The sequence below is a fragment of the Elephas maximus genome, chromosome 21 (assembly GCF_024166365.1).
Source record: "Elephas maximus indicus isolate mEleMax1 chromosome 21, mEleMax1 primary haplotype, whole genome shotgun sequence".
Taxonomy (NCBI): Eukaryota; Metazoa; Chordata; class Mammalia; order Proboscidea; family Elephantidae; genus Elephas; species Elephas maximus.
Genome location: NC_064839.1, coordinates 11658911 through 11682901, shown reverse-complemented (window position 1 = coordinate 11682901; position 23991 = coordinate 11658911). Strand labels below are relative to the sequence as shown.

The window sequence follows — 23991 nt, the reverse complement described above, 5'->3', positions numbered from 1 at the left end:
GCAAAAGGCAAGAAAAATAAATCAAAAGCATAAGGACTGGAAAGAATAAAATAAGGCAATCTTGAGGGGCCACAAGAAAACTTAAACTGATAGGTATCCCGATGACTTATAAAGCCGTAATAATCAAGACAGTGTAGTTTGGGTGTAAGGCTAGTCAACAAACGGATGAAAGACAGAGTCAAGAAACAGATGTACATAGCAGTATTGTGAAAGGACAATCTTTCTAATAAATGGTGATGGGGCAATTAGATAGCCATATGGGTTTTGTTGTTGTTGTTGTTGTTTTCTATGGTTAAAAAGGGAGCCTGATTCCAGCCCCACACTACACACAGAACCAATTTCAGGCAGATTACTGATCTAAATGTGAAAGGTAAAACAATAAAAGCTTCTAGAAGATAATGTATGAGAATATCTTTAGAACATCAGGATAGGAAAGACTTCTTAAAAACAGGATAAGAAACCACTATCCATTAAAAAGGAAACAACTGCTAGAATTAAGAACTTCTATTCGTCAAAAGACACCATTATACAGTATCAATCACTGGCTAGGAAAGAAATTTACAAAATGTAACTGAAAAAGTACTCACTCATAAAAATATATAATTACTATGAATTGATATCACAAACATCCAGATAAAAAGATGGATAAGAGATAAGCACGCATTTTACCACTCCTCTAAGGAAAAAAAAAATCCAAACGGCCACATAAACAGTTGACAAGGTGACTGAAATTAGTAGTCATCACCAGCACAGCTAGCTAATACGAAAAAGACAGACAGTGCCAGCACTGGTAAGGATACAGAGTAGCTGGAACTGTCATCCACTGCTGGCAGGAGTGTAAATTGGTATAACCACTTTGGAAAACAGGCATTTTATAGTAAAATTCAGGACACAAATACTCCATGGTGAAAGTTTAGGGCAAAAACTAGCAACGACCCAAATTGTTCACTGGAAAAACCCAGAAAGATTGTAACACCAAATTCGTAAACGTCTGTCACAATGCCTGGCACACGCAGAATTTACTCAATATGTGGTAGCCCACCTGTAATCTCTTTCTTCACGCAAGGTAAATGGATGCTCATGATTTGACACCAGTATTATTCAGTGGTTAAGCACTCGACTGCTAACCAAAAGGTTGGTGGTTCGAACTTACTAGCTGCTCCACGTAAGAAAGATGTGGCAGTTTACTCATAAAGATTACAGCCTTGGAAACCCTGTGGGGGAGTTCTACTCTGACCTACAGGGTAGCTACGAGTCAGAATTGACTCAAGGGCAATGGTTTGTTGTTTAATAGTCTTAAAACCCATTCCAATGGCTTCCCATCTCACAAGAATAAAAACCCAAAGCCCTTACAATAATCTGGTACTGCCCTCTCCCTGGGTACTCTGATCTGTTTGCCCAGCCAAGAAAGGTCTCCAAAACATTCTCCATATGTCCACATAGCTCACTCCCTTCTCTTTAGCTTTCTGCTCAAATAAACCTGAACAAACAAACCCTTCTTGTTCTCTTATCACCTTACATGAAATACTAGGCATTCCCTCCATCCAGGCCCTCACACTCCGTTTCTTACTTTGCTTTCTTTTTCTCCCTAGCCTTCGCTACCACAAACCACCCGACATTTTAAATGCACTTGTTGAATATTTTCACCACTAGCATGTAATCTCCAGGAAACCAAGGCCTTTTTCTACTTTGCTCACTGCTGCAGTTGAGGGGGGCAGCCTCAGCAGACCATGTCTGGCGTGTACTGGGTGCACAGTAAATATCTGCCGAGTGAATTCTACAACTTGAATTCCAAGCCTGGAGAAAAGAACTGCTGTTGTTGTGTGAGGTATACGGCTGACAGTTCTTAAACTATCTGCAGTTCAGTTTATCACAAGAAATATGAACATCTTCCATTCCATTAAATTAGCTGTTCTGCCTTAGGAAAATTTTAAATACTCTTAAACCCGTTGCCGTCAAGTCAATTCCAACTCCTAGCAACGCTACAGGACAGAGTAGAACTGCCCCATAGAGTTTCTAAGGATCAGCTGGTGGATTCGAACTGCTGACCTTTTGGTTAGCAGCCAAGCTCTTAACCACTGCACACTCTTAGTGCATTTAATTCCCCCACATTCTATAGCAGGAAAATATAAGTTACTCCAATATTTTAAGTGAGAATTATATGGCCTACTCAACAATATAACAGATTTTCCTAATGAATTTTCCACTCTTCCTATTACCCTGGAAATAAACCTATGAAAACAATACACCATTTTTTCCATGTTACAATGAATTTCCAGTAATTCTGCTAACAAAAGATGACAGTATCTGAAGATATAAAATACAGCTATCCCAGAAATATCACCCTGGTCAAGAAATGGAAATTTCCGCATAAGGCGATTATAAGCTGGAACCAGATTTAGCAAGGGCTTAGTACTACGGGGAAATGTCCTTGGAATAACCCAAGATACTCCCCAACAACCCAAGATACTCCCCAACAACCCTAGATCACAGATCCTAGGGCCCAGATTACAGTCTAGACAGGCCAGACATTTTTCTACCAAATCAAAAAGAAGCTTCACATTTCCCTCTGCTCGCTATATCTTTTGTCCGTTGAAAGGGCCTTGATGCAACAACACCCATTAGCAATGAGCACTTTTGACAGAGAAATAAAGATTAAATAAAACCTTCAAGAAAAAAAACTTAAAAAGCAAACCAACTGAGAGATGAAGTAGCCAAGATATAAAACCAAACCCACTGCCGTCAAATCAATTCCCACGTGTTACAGCAGAGAACTGCTCCACAGGGTTTTCTTCACTATAATCTTTATGGAAGGAAATCACCAGGCCTTTCTTCCTTGGTGCCGCTCCGTGCATTCGAAACACCAACCTTTAGATTAATAGTTAAGCATAAACTGTTTGCATCACCCAGGGACCTAACCAAGAAATAATCTAACCTAAATGGACTAGCCCACCCGTTGCCATCGAGGCAATTCTGACTCATAGCGACCCTACAGGACAGAGCAGAACCGCCCCATAGAGTTTCCAAGGAGTGCCTGGTGGATTCAAACTGCCAACCTTTTGGTTAGCAGCCACAGCTCTTAACCACTACGCCACCAGGGTTTCCAACCAGCCAAGAGCCACTTTTCAGGCCCAGAAAGTATTTAGCAATAAAAATATGATATTGCAGTTTTCATTTAAATTAAGTTTTATCTATAGCTTTTCCTGAAAAAACTAAAATCCCATCCAATTTCACTCATTTTACTTTTATGTAAAATAAGTTGTGCTTTTAATACATTTGATGGAGTGTTTTCCTACATTAGGAGTCCCCCCCGGGTGGTACAAACATTCAACACACTTGGCTGCTAATCAAAAGGCTAAAGATTCGAGCCCACCCAGAGACCTCTCAGAGGAAAGGCCTGGCAAGCTACTTCCAAAAAATCAGCCACTGAAAACCCTATGTAGCACAGTTCCACTCCTGACACATACAGGGCTGCCATTAGTCAAAACCAACCTGATAACAACCAAGTTTTGGGTTTTTTTTCCCCAATATAAAATGAAGCGTGGGAACATACGTATACACATAAACATACCTGGAACACGCTGTCCTATGATATGCATAATATCTCATCACACATTGTATGATCCTGTGTAACATCTCACTGTACATACACATCATGATTTGTTTAATCCACCCCTTATTGCTGGATTTTAGTTTTTTCATGATCATAAACAAAGCTGCCAAGAACCCTTCTGTACCCATCCTTTTGCTAGAGTAAAAAAGAATAAAACAAAGTTTCAACTAAAAAAAATTTTTTTGGAAAATGTTTCAGCACGGATGCTTCAGTGAAAGTGAAAACAATGTTAAAATATTTTATTCTCTCCATTTACAGACGTGATTTACTGAGGCTGCGGCTCATTCATGCCCCTTCCTTGTCTTTTTTCCTCAGGTCATCCATTTTCTTCTTCCTTTTTATTTACTGTTCCAGAGGATAAAGAAGAAAAATACAGACAGAGGGACCAAGGCAAAACTTGTACTCCTTAGCTGAATTCAAAGCAACCAAAGAACAAGAAACCAAAAAAAACCAAACCCAGTGCCATCGAGTAGATTCCGACTCATAGCGACCCTACAGGACAGAGGAGAACTGCCCCATAGAGTTTCCAAGGAGCGCCTGGTGGGTTCAAACAGCCAATCCTTTGGTTAGGAGCCATAGCATTTAACCACTACGCCACCAGGGTTTCCAAGTACGAGAAAGGGGCCTTTACACCACAGCTTACCTAGGTGCTCTTCTCAACCAGGGTTCTCAGAGATAATTAACCCTAAGCCTAAGGCGGAAACCCTGGTGGCGTAGTGGTTAACTTCGACCAAAAGGTCAGCAGTTCGAATCTATCAGGCGCTCCTTGGAAACTCTATGGGGCAGTTCTACTCTGTCCTATGGGATCTCTATAAGTTGGAATCGACTTGACAGTGATGGGTTTGGCTTTTTGGTTTAAACCTAAGGCATCCACAGTATGTAATGAATTAACTTCTCTCGCACTCCCCACCACCGCCCCCCCCCACCCCATCTACAGCCTACCAGCTGTGTATTACCAATGCTATCCTGGGAAAAACTGAAAAAAGAGTCACCCAAATCATTCCTCCCCTCGCCCCCTCAAGATTTAATTCTCTCTCAGGGAACTCCTGTAGGGAAAGGGGCAAATCCTAAAGCATGTTTAATTCATCTTATACACAGGAATACTAAGTGCTACACTAAGACAAAGCTACCACACATTTTCGTCTTTCACATTCCAAGAGGGTCACCACGGCTGTCTCTACCTTACCAGAGTCCACTGTACTCCTATGGCTGGGCTGGCTTCAAGGCCTACACACAATGCCTCACAAAGGAATGGTAACTGATTACCAACCAGGCAAAGTTTCCCTATACTAAAGTATAAATTAAAGTGTAACTATCTAGCCAGTATGCTTAGCGGCCTTATAGGCATCCTATCCACTGAAGCAGACCCATTAAAATATAATCCTAGTGTATTAAAAAAAAAAAAAAAAAAAGTGTATTACTGAGGGGCTTTATCATGAACTGGGAATAATTTTACATACCCATGACAGATACACACATGATCATTTTATGTGCCAAATTAACATTAAACGTATCACAGAAAAACAAATTTGCAACATACTCAATGTCTACTGAAAATAGCTACTCAGGTTCCCATACTGTAACTGGAAAGCAATTATTGTCCTCAAGTGTAACTGGACCTGATGCTAGAAGGCTGTTCAGAGCACCCCAAAAATTATCCTTCGTATTTCAGTGACACTAACGTCAGAATAAAACCAACACTCTTTTTAATACGTCAAATGGTCCATAACACACCAAATCAGCATTACACATGCTATGCTATGAAGGAGGGGAAAGTAACTCCACTACAGAAAAGGCAACGGAAACAGCATCTTCTGAGGGTGTTTCTCGTTTTCTAAAGAACAAATTTAAATAGTTTTGCCAAAAATGAACAAACTAGTTTCATAGAACTGTCTTTTTTTTTCCATTTTTTCTCTTAAAAAAAAATGAAAATCCATTAATATCTTTTAATTTAAACATGTCAAACTCACTGAATTTTAACCCCACTCTTTCTTGAAAAAAAAAAAAAAAACAAGTTGAAAACCCAACAGCTGTCTATGGTATTAGACAAAAATGGCTCTCAGAAAAGGAAATCAACACACAAAATAATCCAGACCAACCAGAACAAAGTAGGAATCATGCATCGTAACAGGTGGTTTTCAAGCAAACCAAGGCTTTTTAAGTTCTAGGGACAGGCCCTCACCCAGCTGCACTGAGCATATTTGTACACCATTTCAACGTAAGTGGGCCAGAAATGCCCAATGGAAAACGTTAAGAACTCTCAACCTGTTTATACTTTTGAAACAACTTTCTAACCCTTTTTATTCCACGATATTCTCTCCCAGGATCACCTGGTCATGTTTAAGTCAATTAGAAGTTACTTTTCAAAGTAATAACTCTAAGACATTTCAGGGGACAGTGAGAGTCAACCTGAGATGCTACAGAACCCACGCAAAAATCTCAGGTTTAGCAAAAAAGCTGTTTCTTAAACGGGACATACTTTCCATACACAATCCCTCTAGGAAATGAAAACCCTCCTTTCCTCTTCAGTGGAAGGTTAACACTCACTTATCACAAGGCTGAAACTAAAATTTTATAAAATGGGATTCTATTCTGACGAATTCTAAACAACCACAGCTGCAAATGCACACAAACTGTATCGCTACAAACTTAACAAAACTTTGAAAGCAAGCGAATAAAGAGCAACAAAAAATATACACTTAAACAACGTTTAGATGACAAGCTAAAGAAAAAATAAAGTCGACACTTCCATTTATACCGCGTCCCTTCCCCTAAAAACCCCCATGCACCCGCACGTGCATTAAAAGCTCACTTTTCTATACAAGTTAAAAACAGACTATCACCGCCCAGTTCCCATCCCGCCCCTGCCCTCCAAGGTCAAGGGCTCCGACAAAACACAACAAAAGCACGTGACCAAAGTTTCTCCCCACACTTTCTCTTTCCAGGCCCGGAGGCTGCGCGCCCCCAGGTGCGGGGTCAGAGGGGTCAGTGGCCCGGACCTAGGGGCTGCGGCGGGGGGGCAGGAGGGGTGGGCGGGGTGGGGGCCCGCGGGTGGCCGGGGGGTCGGCGGGGCTGGGGGCCCGGGGGCGGCGGGCCGGGGGGCCGAGGGGCGGCGGGCCGGGGGGCCGAGGGGCGGCGGGCCGGGGGTCCGCGGGCCGGGGCGCGGGGTGGGCCTCCCTGGCCGCGAGGGCGAGCACCCCGGGGCCCCGGCGGCCGGGCGGAAGCGGGGGGCGGCCCAGAGCGCGGCCTGTTACCTTTTCCTGCTCCTCGCGGAGCCGCGCCACCTCCGAGGCGCGCAGCGGCGCCGAGGCCGAGGCCGAGGCCGCGGTTTGGGGCAAGGGCTCGGGCGGGCCCTCCATAGCGGGGGCGCCGGGGCGCGAGGCCGGCGGCCTCAGCGGGGCGAACGAGTCCTAAACAAGTGTTTATGGAAGCGGCGCGGCCGGCGGCTGCCCAGCGCCCGCGTGCTCGCCCTCATCCACCGCGCGCCCGGAGCTGAGGAGGCCGCGCCCGCGCTCTCCGCTGCCGCGCCGGCCGCTCCTCGTGTCCGGGCTGCCCGCCGCCGCATCTCACACGCGCATGCCGCCCGCTGCCGCCACCGCCGCCGCGGGCTCCGAGCAGCAGGGCCGCGGCCGAGAGCAAGGCGTCCCCCTGGGCCGGCCGGGCCGAACCTGGCGTCCCGTGGCGGCCGCGCCTCCTCCGCAGGCCCCACCCCTCGCCCCGCCCCGCGCCGCACGACGGGAAGCGCGCGCGCGCCCGACGACTCCGAGCCGGCCAGGCGCGCGCTCGCGCGCAGGCTCCGCCCCTCTGGCCCCGCCCACAGGTGAGCCCGCGTGGTGCCGGAGCCGAGTGGCCTGGCTGAGCGGCGGCGGAGTGAGTGTACCTGGGCCAGGCCGGAGGGAGCCTCCGCCCGCGGCCGTGAGCTCCTCCAGCGTTGTTACTGGAGCGCCTACCGTGTGCCAGGCTCTGTTCTGGGCGCGGGGGACCCCGCGGTCCGCAGGAAGCTTACACTCTAGCGCAGTACATTGAGGGGGACGGTGCCTTTAGCCTGGTGTCCCCCCCTCCCGGCCGTTCAGCGCTGCATCTGGCGGCGGGAGCTTAATGCCTGCAGTGAAGCTTCTCCGTAAGTACATTTAATTTTGGCAAATTCAACTCTTTATTGGGCCTTTTTAATGAATTTAAATATATAATTATATTGTGTATGTGTATTAATTACTGTACGGTTATAAATTTTCCTTATCTATCAGCCTATTGTACTTGTTAGTATATGTATGAACTATTTCAGAGATTTATCAAGAATGGGTTTTCCCACGTTTCTCCTCTTATTTTAGAACTGGGCGCCCTCTTCTTCCTCCAGCCCTGTGTAAGGCCTCTGTACAAAGTTGTCGCTTGCCACGGAGTCGGCTAGCACTCCCGGTCCTTCACCATCTTCACGATCATTGGTATGTTTGAGTCCATTGTTGGCAGCTATCGTACAGTGCCTTCCAACCTAGAGGTCTCCTATTTCCAGGACTATATTGGACAATATTCTGCTGTGATCCATAGGGTTTTCATCGGCTAAGTTTTAGAAGTGCATCACAGGGTCTTTCTTCCAAAGTACGTCTGGTGGACTCGAACTTTCAACCTTTTTGTTAACGGCCAGGCAGGTTAACTGTCTGCACTGTCTAGGGACTTCAGTGTCCATGTAAATGAAGCATTGGCGGTTCGGTGGTCGAATTCTCACCTTCCATGTGGGAGGCACGGGTTCGACTCTGGCCGATGCACAGCCACCACCCGTCTGTCAGTGGAAGCTTGCATGTTGCTATGATGTTGAACAGGTTTCAGCAGAGCTTCCAGACTAAGATGGACAAGAAAGGCCTGGCAGTCTACTCCCAAAAAATCAGCCAAAGAAAACCATAGAGATCACAACAGTGTGATCCACAGCCCATCATGATGATGGTACATGGGGTCACCATGAGTCGGGGCCCAGCTTGAAGACATCTAGCAACAACATGTCCATGTAATATTTGGGACATACTTATACTTTAAAGGAAACCCTGGTGGCATAGTGGTTAAGTGCTATGGCTGGTAACCGGAAGGTCAGCAGTTGAAATCCACCAGGCGCTCCTTGGAAACCCTGTGGGGCAGTTCTACTCTGTCCTGTAGGGTCACTATGACTCGGAATCGACTCGATGGCAGTGGGCTTGGGTTTTTTTTGGAGGGGTTATACTTTAAAAAATGTATTGTTTATCTGAAATTTAAATTTAACTGAGCATCCTGTATTATACCTAGCAACTCTATTCACACTCCTGCCCTTGGGATCTCCTGGCTTCCCCCCAAAACCCATCCTCCTGCATCACTTTAAATATGAACACCTCAACCATCAGGAACTAAAAGCACTGACTTCAAAGTCTCTGCTGCTTTAATGGATCACTTTTATCTGCCAGGAACTGAAGAGGGAAACAAGTGTCATGGATAGAAGAAACCTGGATGAGGGGAGTTGGGGAAATGGAAGGCGTTTCATGAAGCTAAACCCAGCCCTGCTCTCAACTACAAAGTTCCAAAGCCTTGTGGTTGGTCTGTACTAGGGGCTCTCAACCTTGGCTGCTCAAGGGAGCTCAAAAAATATTTGATGTTTGGGTCTGGGGTGTGGGGCACTGGGAATTGTTTCATGTCCCCTGAGGATTCTACTTTGCAGCCAAGGCTGAGAACCAACAACAGTCAAGGGTACTGTTTTCTTGCTGTCTAACAAACCACCCAAATTTATGGCATAAATCACAATCCTGGAGGTTGATAGGGTCAGCTAGGTGATGCCTGCTCAGGATGTCATGGAGCTGCTCAGGCGTAAGTGTGGACTTGAGGTCAGCTGTGTATCTGGGACCTGGGTGGGGACAGTCGGCCAGAACGCCTCCATGTGGCCTTTCTTCATGACCTGAGCTTCCTCACAGCATGGCGGCTGGGTCCCAAAGGTGAGCTTCCCTACAGAGAACCAGGTGGAATGGGCATCACCTTTTCTCACCTAGCCTAGGAAGTCTTATAGCGTCAGTTCAGCCACAGTCTGTTCGTTAAAAGTGAGCCACTGAGGCCAGACCATATTCAAGGGCTGGGGAATTAGAATTGGTCATATTTTAAAACCACCATATGTGCCATTTGAAAAACAAAAAGTCTCCAGAATCCAGCCCTTCTCTATACTCCTCCAGCTCCAGCCGTCATCCTTGGTTACCTAGAAAAACCCAACGCCGGCCTCTCAGCATCTCCCTGCCTCACATCCTCCACCCCCAGTCTGCCCTCCACTATGCTTCCGGCACTTTGAGCTCAGAACAGTTCACAGCTTCCCATTGCCCAGAGGGTAAAGGCGAGCACCTCAGCAGGCCTTTGTGTCTCTTGCCCACTCCAGCTGTTCAAGCTCAGACTCGGAGCCAGGCTGAAAACAATCAGCTCCTGGCTTACGAGCTTGCCTTCCCTTTGCGGGGAGCACTCCCCCCCCCACCCCACCTCCTGCTCCTCCTTCTTAAGACCTTACTTAGACCCCTTCTGTGGGAAGTCTTCTCTGAGCTCCTCCAAGAGTGCATCTCTTTACTACATGCAGCTCCTTTCACACATTGTCTTTTAACTTTGTATTGAAGCACAACACACACGCCCCAGAGTGTACAAATCCCACGTATACAGCTGGATGAGTTTTCAGATTGAGCACACCTGTGAAACCAGCTCCCAGCTCAAGATACAACATGTCCAGAACCCCAGAGCCCCTGCGTGGCCCTCACTGGTTGCTATCCCTCATGCCTCTCACCATCCGTCTTCCAGCCTCAGTAACCAGTATCCTGACTCCTAACCTTTAGATTAGTTTCACCTGCTTTTAAGCTTGATATAAATGGACTCACCTGGTATGTGCTCATGTATGGATTTTTTTCTTCAGCTTCATGTTAGTTGATACGGTATTTTCATCAGGGCCAGCAACATAATTTGCAGGGCCCAGTGCAAAATGAAAACGTGGGATCCCTTGTTCAGAAATTATTCGGGATTCCAAGAGAGGGATACCAGAGCATAAATCAGGACCAAGACGTTTCAGAGACTGGAGACTGCATCAGTGTAAGTCCCACGCCGTGAAGCCGCCTGGATTTCAACTGTTTGTTTTCTTGTATGTCTCTTCTTTGGGGGTAGGAGCTGCCTAGGGCACCAAGAACCATCTCAGCTGCTGTGAGCTGAATCTAAAAGAACCAGCACCTCTGCAGGACTTTCACACCCTTCTTGTTCCATTGAGTCAATGCAACAAAATACTACCAGCTCCTGCACTGTGGTCCAAAGGTCGTCACTGGCTGATTTTCAGAAGTAGATGGCCACACCTTTCTTCCTAGTCCATCTTAGTCTGGAAGCTCTCATGAAACCTGTTCAGCATCACAGCAACACACAAACCTCCGCTGACAGACGGGTGGTGGCTGTGCCTGAGGTACACTGGCCAGAAGTCAAACCCAGGTCTCCCTGATGGAAGGCGAGAATTCTACCTCTAAGACACCGAACCTCACAGAAGCCCCAGGCTGGGAGGCACACAGCGACCGTATAGGACAGAGTAGAACTGCCCCGTAGGGCTTCCAAGGAGCGGCTGGTAGATTTGAACTGCTGACCTTATGGTTAGCAGCTGTAACTTTTAACCAGTGTGCCACTAGGGCTCCAAGGAATCACTGGGACCAGGGAATGGAAACGTGGTGGCTAAAAAGTGGCGAAACTACCTTTAAGACACACATTGTTTATATAGCCAGTACTGACCCATCCTAAAGAGCTCCCTGATCTTGAAGATAACTTTGCTTATGGAGAAACTGATAAAGCCATTGTAGAAGATGAGTCTGTAGCAAACCCCCAAAGGTTTGTGAAAGCCTCACGCTGTAGCAGATGAGAAACTGTAACACGATCAACTTCAGCTCACCAATGCACAAGCCGAAACCCTATCAGGAGCATGGCTTCTTCTGAAGAAAGTCCATGTTAACATCGGGGGACAGTCTATAAGAAGCCTAGGAAAGAGTGGAAGGGTCAATTGGAAAACATACCCACTTGTGACATGGGAGAGGTCTAGAATCTGGCAGACACGAGGGTTCCAGTTTTCTGTTGCAGGCAAGGACACATAGACAGGCCTCAGCTGGCATCACCGGGATTGAATATGCCTCTAGCCTCCTGTCACAGCTCCTGTCCCAGCCAGCAGGACTGTCTGCTGAGAAGGAAATCTTGGAGACCAGGGAGCTTCAAGATAAGAGCTGCCTATCGCTCCCTGGACTGAGCAAAAAGGGCCCTACTTACCCTCACTACCCCCTCCCGTGGGGGACATTGGTGGCTCAGTGGTAGAATTTTCTCTTTCCATGTGGGAGACTCAGGTTGGATTCCCAGCCGGTGTACCTCGTGAACAGCTACCATCCGTCTGTCAGTGAAGGCTTGCGTGTTGCTATGATGTTGAACAGGCTTCAGTGGAGCTTCCAGACTAAGACAGTCTAGGAAGAAAGGCCTGGAGATCTACTTTCAGAAATCGGCCAATGAAAACCCTGTGGATCACAATGGTCCAATGGGGATGGTGCAAGACTGGGCAACATTTCATTCCATTGTCCATGAGTTGGGGGCCAACTTGACAGCAGCTGACAACGACACCCCTCTCCCGAAAGCTAAAAAAAAAGGACCACCTTGCCATTGAGTCAATTCTGACTCATGGTGACCCTATAGGACAGAGTAGAACTGCCCTACAGGGTTTCCAAGGAGCGACTGGTAGATTTGAACTGCCAAGCTTTTAGTTAGCAGCCGAGCTCTTAATCACTGCATCACCAGTGCTCCAAGTGCTAGGCAGGGTGATATTCTTGCCCCAACCATGGGGCGTGTTTGTAAAAGTATGGAATCCTTGATCCCACTTGTGTAAGTATTTCCTGCTCTGGGTCTGGGTACAGTGTAGCCAATGAGCAGAGGTGGGAGCCAGGTGCTTCTTATCCAGGTATCAGCACCAACCACCCCAAAGCTCAATAGCTTAAAAGAACAGTAATTTTTTATTCTTCATGAATGTGTGAGTGGGCTGGGACCCTGTAATAGTCTGTGCGTTTAGTTTGCATTTAATGTAATTGTTTATATGATTGGGTTTAAATCTACCTTCTTGTTTTCTATTCGTTCTACCCGGTCTTTGTTACACTTTTTTTCTCTTATTTTGCCTGCTTTTGGCTTAATTGGGAAACCCTGGTGGTGTAGTGGTTAAGAGCTACAGCTGCTAACCAAAAGGTCGGTGGTTAGAATACACCAGGCACTCCTTGGAAACCCTACAAGGCGGTTCTGCTCTGTCCTATAGGGTCACTGTAAGTCGGAATCAACTCGACGGCAACGGGTTTGGGTTTTTTTTGTTTTAACTTAATTGAGTATTTTTTTAGTATTCCATTTTTTGTCACTATTAGCTTGTCATTTATACCTCTTTTAAATTTTTTGTATAATGTTTTCCATAAGGTTTACAATATGTATCTTTAATTGATCACAGTGTACTCTTAAATAGGAGACCTGGTGGTACAGTGGTTAAGAGCTCAGCTGCCAACCAAAAGGTTGGCAGTTCGAATCCACCAGCCACTCCTTGGAAATCCTGTGGGACAGTTCTACTCTGCCCTATAGGGTCACTATGAGTCAGGATCAACTCAGCGGCAATGGGTTTGGATTTGAGACTCTTCAATAGTATTCTGCAACTTCTTTTATAACATAAGAACCTTACAAAAGTATGCTCCCCACTTCTTTCTCCCCTGTTGTATACCATTGTTATGAATTTTGCTTTTACGTATAATATAGACTCTCAATACATTATACTATTTTTACATTAGGTAGTCAATTATATTTTAAGCAATTAGATTTTTTTAAAAAAAAAAGTCTTACCTTCATTTTATCATTTCTGATGATCTTTATTTCTTTGTGTAGATCCAAGTTTCTGTTTGGTACCATATTCCTTCTGCCTGAAAAACTACCTTTAATATTTCTTGGAATAAAGGTCTACCAGCAATAAGCTCTCTCAGTTTATGTCTGTCTAAAAAAGTCATTATTTCACTTTTATTTTTATAAAATATTTTTAAAAACTATCAACAGTTCATAGATTTGTTTCTGATGATGGGTTGTTTTTTCCTAGCTTTTTGTGCATTTCGTAACTTTTGGTTGAAAATTACGTGTGCTGGCCAGTGAAGACTGAGGAAAACAGTAAGTATGCCTGAATATGAATGAGCACATCCCCTCTTTTTCAGACACACAAAAGCTGAGAGAATCTATTACCCGCAGATCTTCATTACAGGCATCCCTGGGTGCAAATGGTTAACGTTCTTGCCTGCTAACCAAAAGGTTGGCAGGTTGAATCCACCCAGAAGCACCTCAGAAAAAAGGTCTGGCAATCTACTTCTAAAATACCAGCCATTGAAAACCCTATGGAGCACAGTTCTACCCTAACACCCATGGGTCACCATGAGTCAGAGTTGACTCAATGGCAGCTGGTACTTCTGCTAGGGCATTAGTGTGGGGGACCGAGTCAGTCCAGCCAGGAACTGAGCTGGGTTTGGATTTTGTTGTTGCTATGGTTTCTGTCAATACACCACTGGGTTCAAATTCCTAAAGTGTTACTTTATGCTTAGGATGGAGGCTGGGCATTGAAGGGTGTTTCTTAATTTTCCTACTTCGCCTTCCGTTTTTGGCCCTCCCTGTGTACCTGCACCTCAGAGGTGGTCTCTTTCCACACTTTTGCCCCTTCCCCTTCAGTAGACAGGTACTCTTAATTCAATGGTTCAACCTCTGGATTAGGCGAACCCTGTGTCCCTGAGTCTGAGAAGTAGGGTTTTCTTCTCCTCTTTCTCATGGCAGCTTGAGGGTCTGGATGGTATTTCTTGCTTTTCCTGCAATAGTGGCCAGTCCTGTCCTCTAGGCCCGCGTGACCGAAGGAGGCCTTCTCTGGTCTCCTCCTCTCCCTCTCATCTTTCCCATGAGCACTGTCTCGAGGCCCGTGGAGACTCCCCTTGAGTCTGCAGCACCCAAAATTTTATTCTCTCACACCAGCCCACACTCAGGGTGTAGCAATTTGTTGAAAATTTTAGCTGCATTATTTTTACCCTCTTGTATGGGCCTGGATTCCCTTTCTCCCATGCTCTCCTATAAAAGAGCTAGTGCTCATGTCCCATCTCTCCTGGAGGTGCCTGTCTTTCTCTAGATTTGAGCCTATTTGGTTTCCCTGAAGCCTCAGCTCTTTGATAGACTCAAGACAAATTACGGTTTTGTAGCTGACCTAGCTTTTTCTTTTGTTAGGGTGGAAACAATGCTGTTTCCTACTTTCTGCATCCTAGTTAGAAGCAAACTGCTCTGTAATATCCATTTTGCCCTTTGAAGGTATTTTTAACATCACGCATTGGTCATTTGGAAAACGTTAGTTCACTAGGTTACATAGAACTCCTGAATGTTGTCAGTTTTATTATACTGTATCAAATATCACAATCTTTAATATCACCACTGGCCTCATCAAAAAAGTCTTTAAATATTGAGACGCTATCAAGGTCATGGTGGTAGCTACAGGTTTTTCCAAAATTCCAATGTTTCACTTGAAAGCTTGAATTTTATCATTGGCAACATATACTGTCAGTTGTTTTCCTTGAAGCGACAAGCTCATTTCGTTCATTTTTGAGAAAATGTGTATTAAATACCCGAGTCTGAATAACCATAGCTTGACGTGTCAGGTCTTTCTCCCAAGCAAAAATAACGTTCCATGAAAAAACGTGGATAGTTCAGCTCGTAACTCAAACAGCCGGACCAGTGCTATACCTCTAATCTGTACTAGGCAGTGGCACCAGACTGTTCCGGGAGTCTTTGTATACTTCTCCAGTACTCACTCACTCACAAAGAAAAAAAGAATTCCACTTTCAATTGAGAATGCCTTTTTAATGAAGCAGTAAAAATTAATTTTATTAAGTCTTAATCCTTGAATACACATCTTTTTAATATTCTGTGTGATAAACATAGGGAGTCCACATGAAGCAATTTTGCCACATGTTGTCCCGAGGTACCAGCAATTCTGCCCACCATTGATTTTGTACCATTAGTGCAAACACCAGAAAAGTTTGAAAGGCAAATAACATCTTAGTATTATTGTGAAAATAGCTTTGATCTCACAGACTGCTGTAAAGAATCTCAAGGACCACACTTTGAGAATTCTATAATAGGGCTTGCTGTAGTGCCTGTCACAGAGTGGGAATCTGATAAATAATTATTGAAAAATAAATGAATCAATCAATTTTTTTTTCCCCCCCAAAATAAGCATAGGTCTCTTTTATGGGAAAGGAGGCCACTGCTCTCAGGAACAAAAAAACCTTGATCCAATGTGCAGTTCCCTGTTGAATGCATGTCATGGACCAAATTTGTATGTCTAGGAATCTATCCCCAGACCCTTTCCTTGTTAATAAACCTCACGACTCCTGTCTCCCTGCTCCCTCCAAACTGGAGTTGGAATATGACCCAAGCCTGGCTACTTAGCACAGTTCCTGCCATGTGGAGGGTCAGAGAACAAGAACTGGAAAACAGACTTTGCAGTTCGCAGGAGCCAAGGGTTCCCACATCCGATGACCATTGGAATCACCTGGGAGCTTTCTTTTTCCCTATGGAAGTTCTCAGACAAATAAAAAGGTAGAACAGCTTAATGAACTCCCACATGTCCATTACCGAGCTTCAACAATGACCGACTCATGGCCAAATTTATTTCATCTCTTCCCCCACCTATTGCCTTCTCCCCTAATTATTTTGAATCAAAACCCTTACATGATATCATTGCATGCACATATATTTCTGTAAGTATCTCGGAAAGATAAGGACTATGTTAACTATCTAGTGCTGCTATGACAGAAATACTACAAGTGGCTGGCTTTAATGAACAGAAATTTATTTTCTTACAGTTTAGGAGACAAGAATTTTGAATTCAGGGCACCAGCTCTAGGTGAAGGCTCTCTCTCTGTCTAATCTGGGGGAAGGTCATTGTCTCCTTTCAGCTTCTATTCCTAGGTTACTTGGTGATCATGTGACATTTGTCTTCCTCACCCTTTCTGCTTGTTTAATCTGCTCTTTTAGATTCAAAGGAGATCGATTTAAGACACACCCTACACGAATAGTGCCTCATTAACATAACAAAGAAACCCCATTCCCAAGTGGGATTATAATCACAGGTGTCCAACCATCCATCAGTTGCCCTCTAGTCCATTCCCACTCACAGGGACGCTATAGGACAGAGTAGAACTGCCCCATAAGGCTGGTGGATTCGAACTGTTGACCTTTTGGTTAGCAGCTGTAGCTCTTAACCACTGCACCACCAGGGTATGGGGGGACACAATTCAATCCATAATAAAGACCCTTTGTAAAACCATAACTACAATACCATTATCTCTTCTAAGAAAAAGTAGTCATAGTAATTTTCTAATAGCAATATCCAGTCAAGGTTCAAATTTTGTGGAGCTTAAAAAAAAGTTCTTGGGCCCCTCTCCAAGCTTGATGAGCAATGATCTCTGTGTTCCAACAAGCCCACCAGGTTGCTCTTCCACGGCCTGGGTTGGAAAATGCACTGGGTCTCGATCTCCTAAAATCAAAACAAAACCAAGCCCAGTGCTGTTGAGTCGATTTCAACTCACAGTAACCCTAGAGGACAGAGTAGAACTGCCCCATAGGGTTTCCAAGGAACAGTTCGCAAATTCAAACTGCCGACCTTTTGGTTAGCAGCTATCTCTTAACCACTGTGCCACCAGGGCTCCGACCTTCCTAAAGGGGCAAGTATTTCTCTGCTCTTCTCCCTGGTAGACGTGCAGCAGCTCCAGCTGGACATATCCCGAGTAGTGGGGACCCTCCATTTGTTGGCAGACACCAGAGTAGGAAATGCCTTCCTTTAAAAGGGCTCATTCCTAATAGAGGGAAACTTGAATGTATTTCTCTTTGAAATAAATGAGAATTCAAACATTTCAGGTCAGGCTAAAGCATCCTTAGACCGCAGCCCCTAGTAGTGATCCCAGCCCCCAACCCCAAAGGAACCATACTTACTATTTTTCTGTGCTTTGAACATTTTTCCTTAATTAATACCCCACATTTGTCTCCCTGGAGATCCTGGACTTCTGAAATCTGTTCCCCCTGCTCCTTAATTGCCCTGCCAGAATTTGAAGATGGCTCTTGTGGCCTCGCAAGTGTTTTCTTCTCCAGCCTGGTGTCTCCCCTCTTTCCCCTGGCTGTGTCAATGCCACAGTCCTGTTCAGGCCCACCTCTCTGTTCCCTGGATTCTTTTCCCCAAGGCTGCAGACATGTATCCCTGAGTCCTAAGCCCTGTTCTGCTGTCCACATGAGGTCCTCCATCAGCTTGGTCCCCCAGGTGATGAAAGTGCTGAGAGGCAGAGGAGAAAATATACTCTCTTCACATAGAGAGGGAGAGAAGACATCTGGCCCATGAAATCCATTCCTTTGCTTTTTCCAGGGGACTTCCCAGGCAGAGCTCTGTCCTGGGTAGGTGGGAGATGGCCAGAGTGAGGGCAGCCTTGAAGAGCGTTCCTGCTGAGCAGGAGAAGCTGGAAGCTGGTCCAGAAAGAAGATCAGGATCTGGAGGTGTGAGAAGGGACCAGCAAAGTGCTGGACACATACATGCCCCCACACCACAGTTCAGTGGGCAGCCCTGAAGCTAGTCTGCTTATGGGTTGAAGGAAGAAAAGGGCAAGGCACCACTTCTCTTCATTTCTGCACCCAGTCTCACTAGCTAAAGACTAGTGGGCCATTAGCTCAGTAACAGAATGAATGACCACTAACAAGGAGAAAGACCTACTCTCTTAGTTATCTAGTGCTGCTATAACAGAAATACCACAAGTGGATGGTTTTAACAGAGAAATTTATCGTCTCACAGTCTAGGAGGCTAGAAGTCTGAATTCAGGGCGCCATCTCTAGGGGAAGGCCTGCTCTCTCTCTCTCGACTCTGGAGGAAGGTCCTTGCATCAATCCTCCTTTGGTCTAGAAGCTTCTCAGCACGGGGACCCCAGGTCCAAAGGACACACTCTGCTCCTGGCACTATTTTCTTAGTGGTAGGAGGTCCCCCTGTTTCTCTGCTCGCTTCTCTCTTTTATAGCTCAAAAGAGATTGACTCAAGATACAGTCTAATCTTGTAGATGGAGTCCTACCTCATAAACATAACTGCCTCTAATTCTGCCTCTGTAACATCATACCCATTGCCGACCAGTCAATTCCAACTCATAGAGGTAGGATTTACAACACATAGGAAAAAAATCGCTTCAGATGACAGAATGGTAGACAATCACATAATACTGGGAATTACAGCCTAGCCAAGTTGACACATATTTTGGGGGACACAATTCAACCCATAACACCCACCCAAGTGAGTTAGTGCCAAACTGCCAAACTTCCCTTGTGCCCTACAACCTTAGGCCCCAGGTTGAGGCCCCCCAATACTCCCCACCCCAAATTGCCCTTGGGCCAGGATGTGACAGGAGCACAGAGAAGTGGCTGCGAAATGCTCTGCTGCCTGTCTTTGTCCCCAGGGTCTTTGCTGTGGAGGAGAGAAGGGCCTCTGCCTCCAAGCCAGAAATGTAAAGGGAGAAGGAAGGGCTTTCCTCAACTAGAAAGTTTCCACGAGGAGTGAGGTAGGATGAAGAGAGGCCTCTAATTCTGCAAGACTGAGGTCTGTGCCCCGCTTCCCGGCAGCACCCCAGGAAAGTGGTTACCTCAGCAAGGATGGCTGCCTGGGAGTCTGGGTGGCCACACATCACCTCAGTGCCCAGCTGGGAGGGAAGTCCCAGTAGCACCATGTCCTGTGAACTCCTGAGCAGAGGTCAGAGGCCTTTGGCCCCAGGAAGAGCCCTGAAGGTGAGTCCCCAGGTTGTCTCCTTCCCACTAAAAAACCAACCCACTAGCCTGGCAGAATCAGGGGCTGAGACAGAAACTGGGTTCTGGAGAACAAGGTTCGTCCTCTGTCTTGCTTTCAGAGTTTGAGGCCTGAGAGACTAAGTACCAGCCAGGTGTGGAACCAGGTTAGGGAACTCTCCAGCAAGCATTTTCCCACAACATTAAAACGATTTTCTTCATCCAAAAGTAAAGCAAGGAGGAGCCTGTCAATGAAAGAGACTTAATGGGCATATTAAAAACAAAACAAGAAGCACATGAAAAAAGGCTTATCATTATTAGTTACTTTTTTTGTTGTTGTTGTCATTAGGTGCCATCGAGTAGATTCTGAATCATTGCAACACCATGTGACAGAGTAGAACTGCCCCATAGAGTTTTCTAGGCTGTAGTCTTTGTAAGAGCAAACTGCCAGGTCTTTCTCCTACAGAGCCACTGGGTGGGTTCAAACCACCAACCTTTAGGTTACCAACCTTGGGCTTAACCATTTAGCCACGAGGGCTCCTCTACTAGTTGTTAAGGAAATGTAAATTAAAACCACAATGCTATACCACTATAGTGTTTCGTTCTGTTGTACATAGATAGGGTTCTATGAGTCAGAATTGACTCGACGGCACCTAACAATCGCAATGTACCACCACACAACTATTAGAACGACAGGGATGCAGAGCAACTGGGTTGTCACACCTTGTTGGGGGGGGGCATGCAAACTGGTACACTCCCTTTGGAAAATAGTTTGGCAGCTTCCTATGAAGTTAAATATACTTACCATATGACCCATCCACACCACTAGGTATTTACCCAAGTGAAACGAAAACTTATGCTTACCTTAAAAACCTGTATATGAATGTTTATAGTGACTTTGTTCATAATCACCAAATATGGAAAACCACCGAAATGCTCCTTAGTGGGGAATGGATTAAAAAACTGAGGAATGCCCATATACTGGAATACTACTCAGCAATAAAAAGGAACTAACCATTGACAGACACATTATGGATGAATCAGAGATGCATTCTGCTAAATGAAAGAAGCCAGACTCAAAAGGCTGCACACAGTCTAAGACCATTTACGTGACTTCCTGGAAAAGGCAAAACTACAAAGACAGAAAACAAATCAGTGGTGGCCAGGGGCTGCGTATGGGAAGAGGCTGACTACAAAGGGCCACGGGGAATTTTGGGGAATGATGGAACTGTTGTATACTTTGGTTGTAGTTGTGATTACAAAAATGAATTTCACAAGAAAAATAGTAAATCATACCTGTATGAAATTATACCTTAACAGAAAAAAAAAAAAAAGCAAAACTATGTATAGTATCTAGGAATGCATACTAGCTGTCATCAAGTCAGCTCCAACTCACGGAGACCCCATGTGTGTCAGAGTAGAACTGTGCTCCATAAGGTTTTTAATGGTTCGTTTTTCAGAAGTAGATTGCTAGGCCTTTCTTCCAAGCTGCCTCTGGGTGGGCTCAAACCTCCAAACCTGGTTAGCAATTAACCTTTTGCACCACTCAGAAACTCTAGGAATGCATGCATGTGTGCTAAAATTATTTTTTTAAACCAGGAAATAATTAAACTCCCGAGAGCATGGCCACTGGATACCCTTTTAGCTCAGTAATAAAGTCACTTCCGAGGTTCACCCTTCAGCCAAAGATTAGACAGGCCTATAAAACAAAACAAGACTAAAAGGGCACACCAGCCCAGGAGCAAAAACGAGAAGGCAGGAGGGAACAGGAAAACTGGTAATAGGGAACCCAAGGTCAAGAATAGAGAGTGTTGCCAAGTCGTGGTGTTTTTAACTAATGTCATAAAACAATATGTGTACTGTTTAATGAGAAGCTACTTTGTTCTGTAAATCTTCATCTGAAGTTCAATTAAAAAAAAAAAAAAACCATGAAAGTCAGGGTAGTAGTTAATTTTAAGGGGTGGGTAGCTTTATGATTGGGACATGGAGGGTTCCTGGGGAGACCAGCAAAAATCTCTTTCTCTACCTGAGTGTTGGCTACAGAGGTGTTTGCCTCCTAATAATTCACTAAGCTATCCATTTTTAGTATGTAGTTTTCTGTATCTCTGCTATATTTAAAACAAAGATAGTTGAAGAGAATTTATGGACGGAATTATTTTTAGGTTTTTTAAATGGGAAAATGGTATTGTGGTTATGTTTTTTAAAAGAGTCCTTGCCTTTTAGAGACGCAGATTGAAATATTTATAGGTGGGATGGTGTGCTGCCTGGAATTTGCTTCAGAATAATACAGGAGGAGGACCAGGTACCGTAGAGATGAGCAGAACTGGCCATGAATTTATTACAGCTGAAGCTGGGGGGTGGCCACAGGGTTAGACTCTTCTGTCTACTGGTGTGTGTGTTTACATTTTCTACAAAGAGGAAGTCGGGGGGCGGGGGGAAGAATCAACAGTTGGAGTACGTGTCTAGCTCTACACCACGAAGCTCAGGAGATATGCCAGATGGAGAGAGAGGTCTGACTGCCCTTAGGAAAATGTTTTTTAAAAAAAAAACCAGGAGCTTTCAGAGTAGACTGGTCCTAAGGTGCTGCCTGAAAAAAGAGCTTAAATTCCCCCGAAGTATATACCCTCAGCCTCCTTCCCAAGTTATTACCAGTATACTCCAGTCCTCTGTGGGGCAGCTGCTCAGCCTCATATTGGGGTTTAATGCGTTCTGTCACCAAGTGCTGGAATTGATGCATCAATCTTCCTCCTGCTGAACTATTTTTTTTTCCTTTACTTACAGTGATTATTTCATTGATAATAATCATACCCAAAAATTATTTCACTCAGGTATAGAAACATGCCAACAACAGGTATAGAGAAAGCAAAACTGACCAGATTATTTATGCTTCCTTTCACAGATCTGGAAACCTGGTGGCATAGAGGTTAAGAGATACGGCTACTAACCGAAAGGTCACAGTTCGAATCTGCCAGGCGCTCCTTGGAAACCCTATGGGGCAGTTCTACTCTGTCCTATAGGGTTGCTTTGAGTCTGACTTAGTGGCAACGGATTTTTTTTTTGGTTTTCACAGATCTATAAGTGATGCCCTCACCTTTTTCTGGTTTGTCTTTCTCCTTTCATTCCCTCCTCAGTGATACAAGTGACCAGGGGATGCCGCTGCTCGTTGTTCACATACAAAGCAGGACTCCAGGGTCATAGCCATCTATTCTCTGGAGGAAATGGTATCAATGTTCTCTTTTGCATCTGCATATATTATTGCCCTCATGGCCCTCTGAGCCCTAAAGGTCTCATGGTCTACCCTCCCTGTAAATGTACGCTGGGCATTGTAGAAACTTATACATACATCATCCTCGTGTAGGAACAATCTCAGGGAGGGGAGAATTACTTTCCCTAGCTTCTCTGTAATCCCTCAGACTGTGCTAGGCCTTGGCTGAGGGGCTGGTGCCCAGCACGGACACAGGCAAACAGATCCTCAAGCAGCCCTGGAGGCTCAGGGAGAGGAGAATCCAAGGCATTAAGTACCCCATTTTACAGACCGCAAAATCAAGCCTCTAAAATTTGAATAACCAGCCAGCCACGTCATTGAGCAACTTTCCTACCTACAGTCGAGTTTCAGGATTTGCACGATTTTTACTCTTTTTAAATTATATAAAACAAAATAATTATATAAGTAGTATATAAAGCACACTGCATGACGCTCTTTCATTATGGCTGTCTTTTTTTTTTTTTTTTAGTTAAAATCTTTTTCTTTCTTTTTTGAATTACAAAATGTTATGGGTTGAATTGTATTCTCTAAAAATGTGTGTCAATTTGGCTAGGCCATGATTCCCAGGATTGTGTGATTGTCCACCATTTTGTCATCCGATGTGATTTTCCTATGTATTGTAAATGCTGTCTCTATGATGTTAATGAGGCGTAATTAGAGGCAGTTATGTTAATGAGTCAGGACTCAATCTACAAGATTAGGTTGTATTTTGAGTCAATCTCTTTTGAGATATAAAAGAGAGAAGTGAGCAGACATGGGGACCTCATACCTCCAAGAAGAAGTATTGGGAGTGCAGCTCGTCCTTTGAACCCAGGGCCCTTGTGCTGAGAAGCTCCTAGACCAGGCAAAGGTTGATGATGAGGACCTCCCCCCAGAGCCGACGGAGAAAGAAGCTTTCCCCTAGAGCCGGCGCCCTGAATTTGGACTTTTAGCCTGCTAGACTGTGAGAGAATAAACTCCTGTTTGTTGAAGTCATCCATTTGTGGTATTTCTGTTACAGCAGCACTAGATGACTAATACACAAAGTAATACATGATCATAAACAAAAAATCAGAAAATACGGTGAAGCAGAAAGAACTTAAGGAAATTCATCATTCCATCTACCTGGGGGGCAGGGAACACTGTCATATTATGTAGATTCTTCAATATCCCCTTATTTCATCCATTCATTTATTTAATGAAGCTGTTTCGAGCTATTAATATATGTCAGGTGCTAAGCAGGTGTTAAATATAAAGTCAGCAAAAGGTGGCTCCTGCCTTAAAGAGATCAACCTGGTGG

General features: G+C 45.0%; 1 protein-coding gene and 1 long non-coding RNA gene across 10 annotated transcripts in view; one reads left to right on the top strand and one right to left on the bottom strand.

The window, feature by feature from the left end:
• The window catches only part of URI1 (URI1 prefoldin like chaperone), a 109915-nt gene extending 102605 nt beyond the window's left edge, over positions 1-7310 (bottom strand). The window contains exon 1 of one of the 2 annotated variants that reach the window (XM_049863573.1): positions 6868-7310. In XM_049863573.1, the coding sequence (XP_049719530.1) occupies positions 6868-6972 (105 nt within the window). In that variant the 5' untranslated portion in view covers positions 6973-7310. The remainder of the gene's footprint in view (positions 1-6867) is intronic. The other variant, XM_049863572.1, reaches the window with a different exon arrangement.
• Positions 6522-23683, top strand: LOC126064485 (uncharacterized). Of its 8 annotated transcripts, none has more exons than XR_007514546.1 (8): positions 6522-6581; positions 7434-7733; positions 7942-8052; positions 13713-13780; positions 18057-18184; positions 19289-19450; positions 21671-21749; positions 22347-23683. It is a non-coding gene; the product is annotated as an uncharacterized LOC126064485 (long non-coding RNA). The 8 variants fall into 8 exon arrangements; XR_007514547.1 differs by having other exon boundaries at positions 19126-19450; XR_007514548.1 differs by having other exon boundaries at positions 18057-19450; positions 22347-22398; positions 22579-23683.
• The last annotated feature ends 308 nt before the right edge of the window (positions 23684-23991 follow it).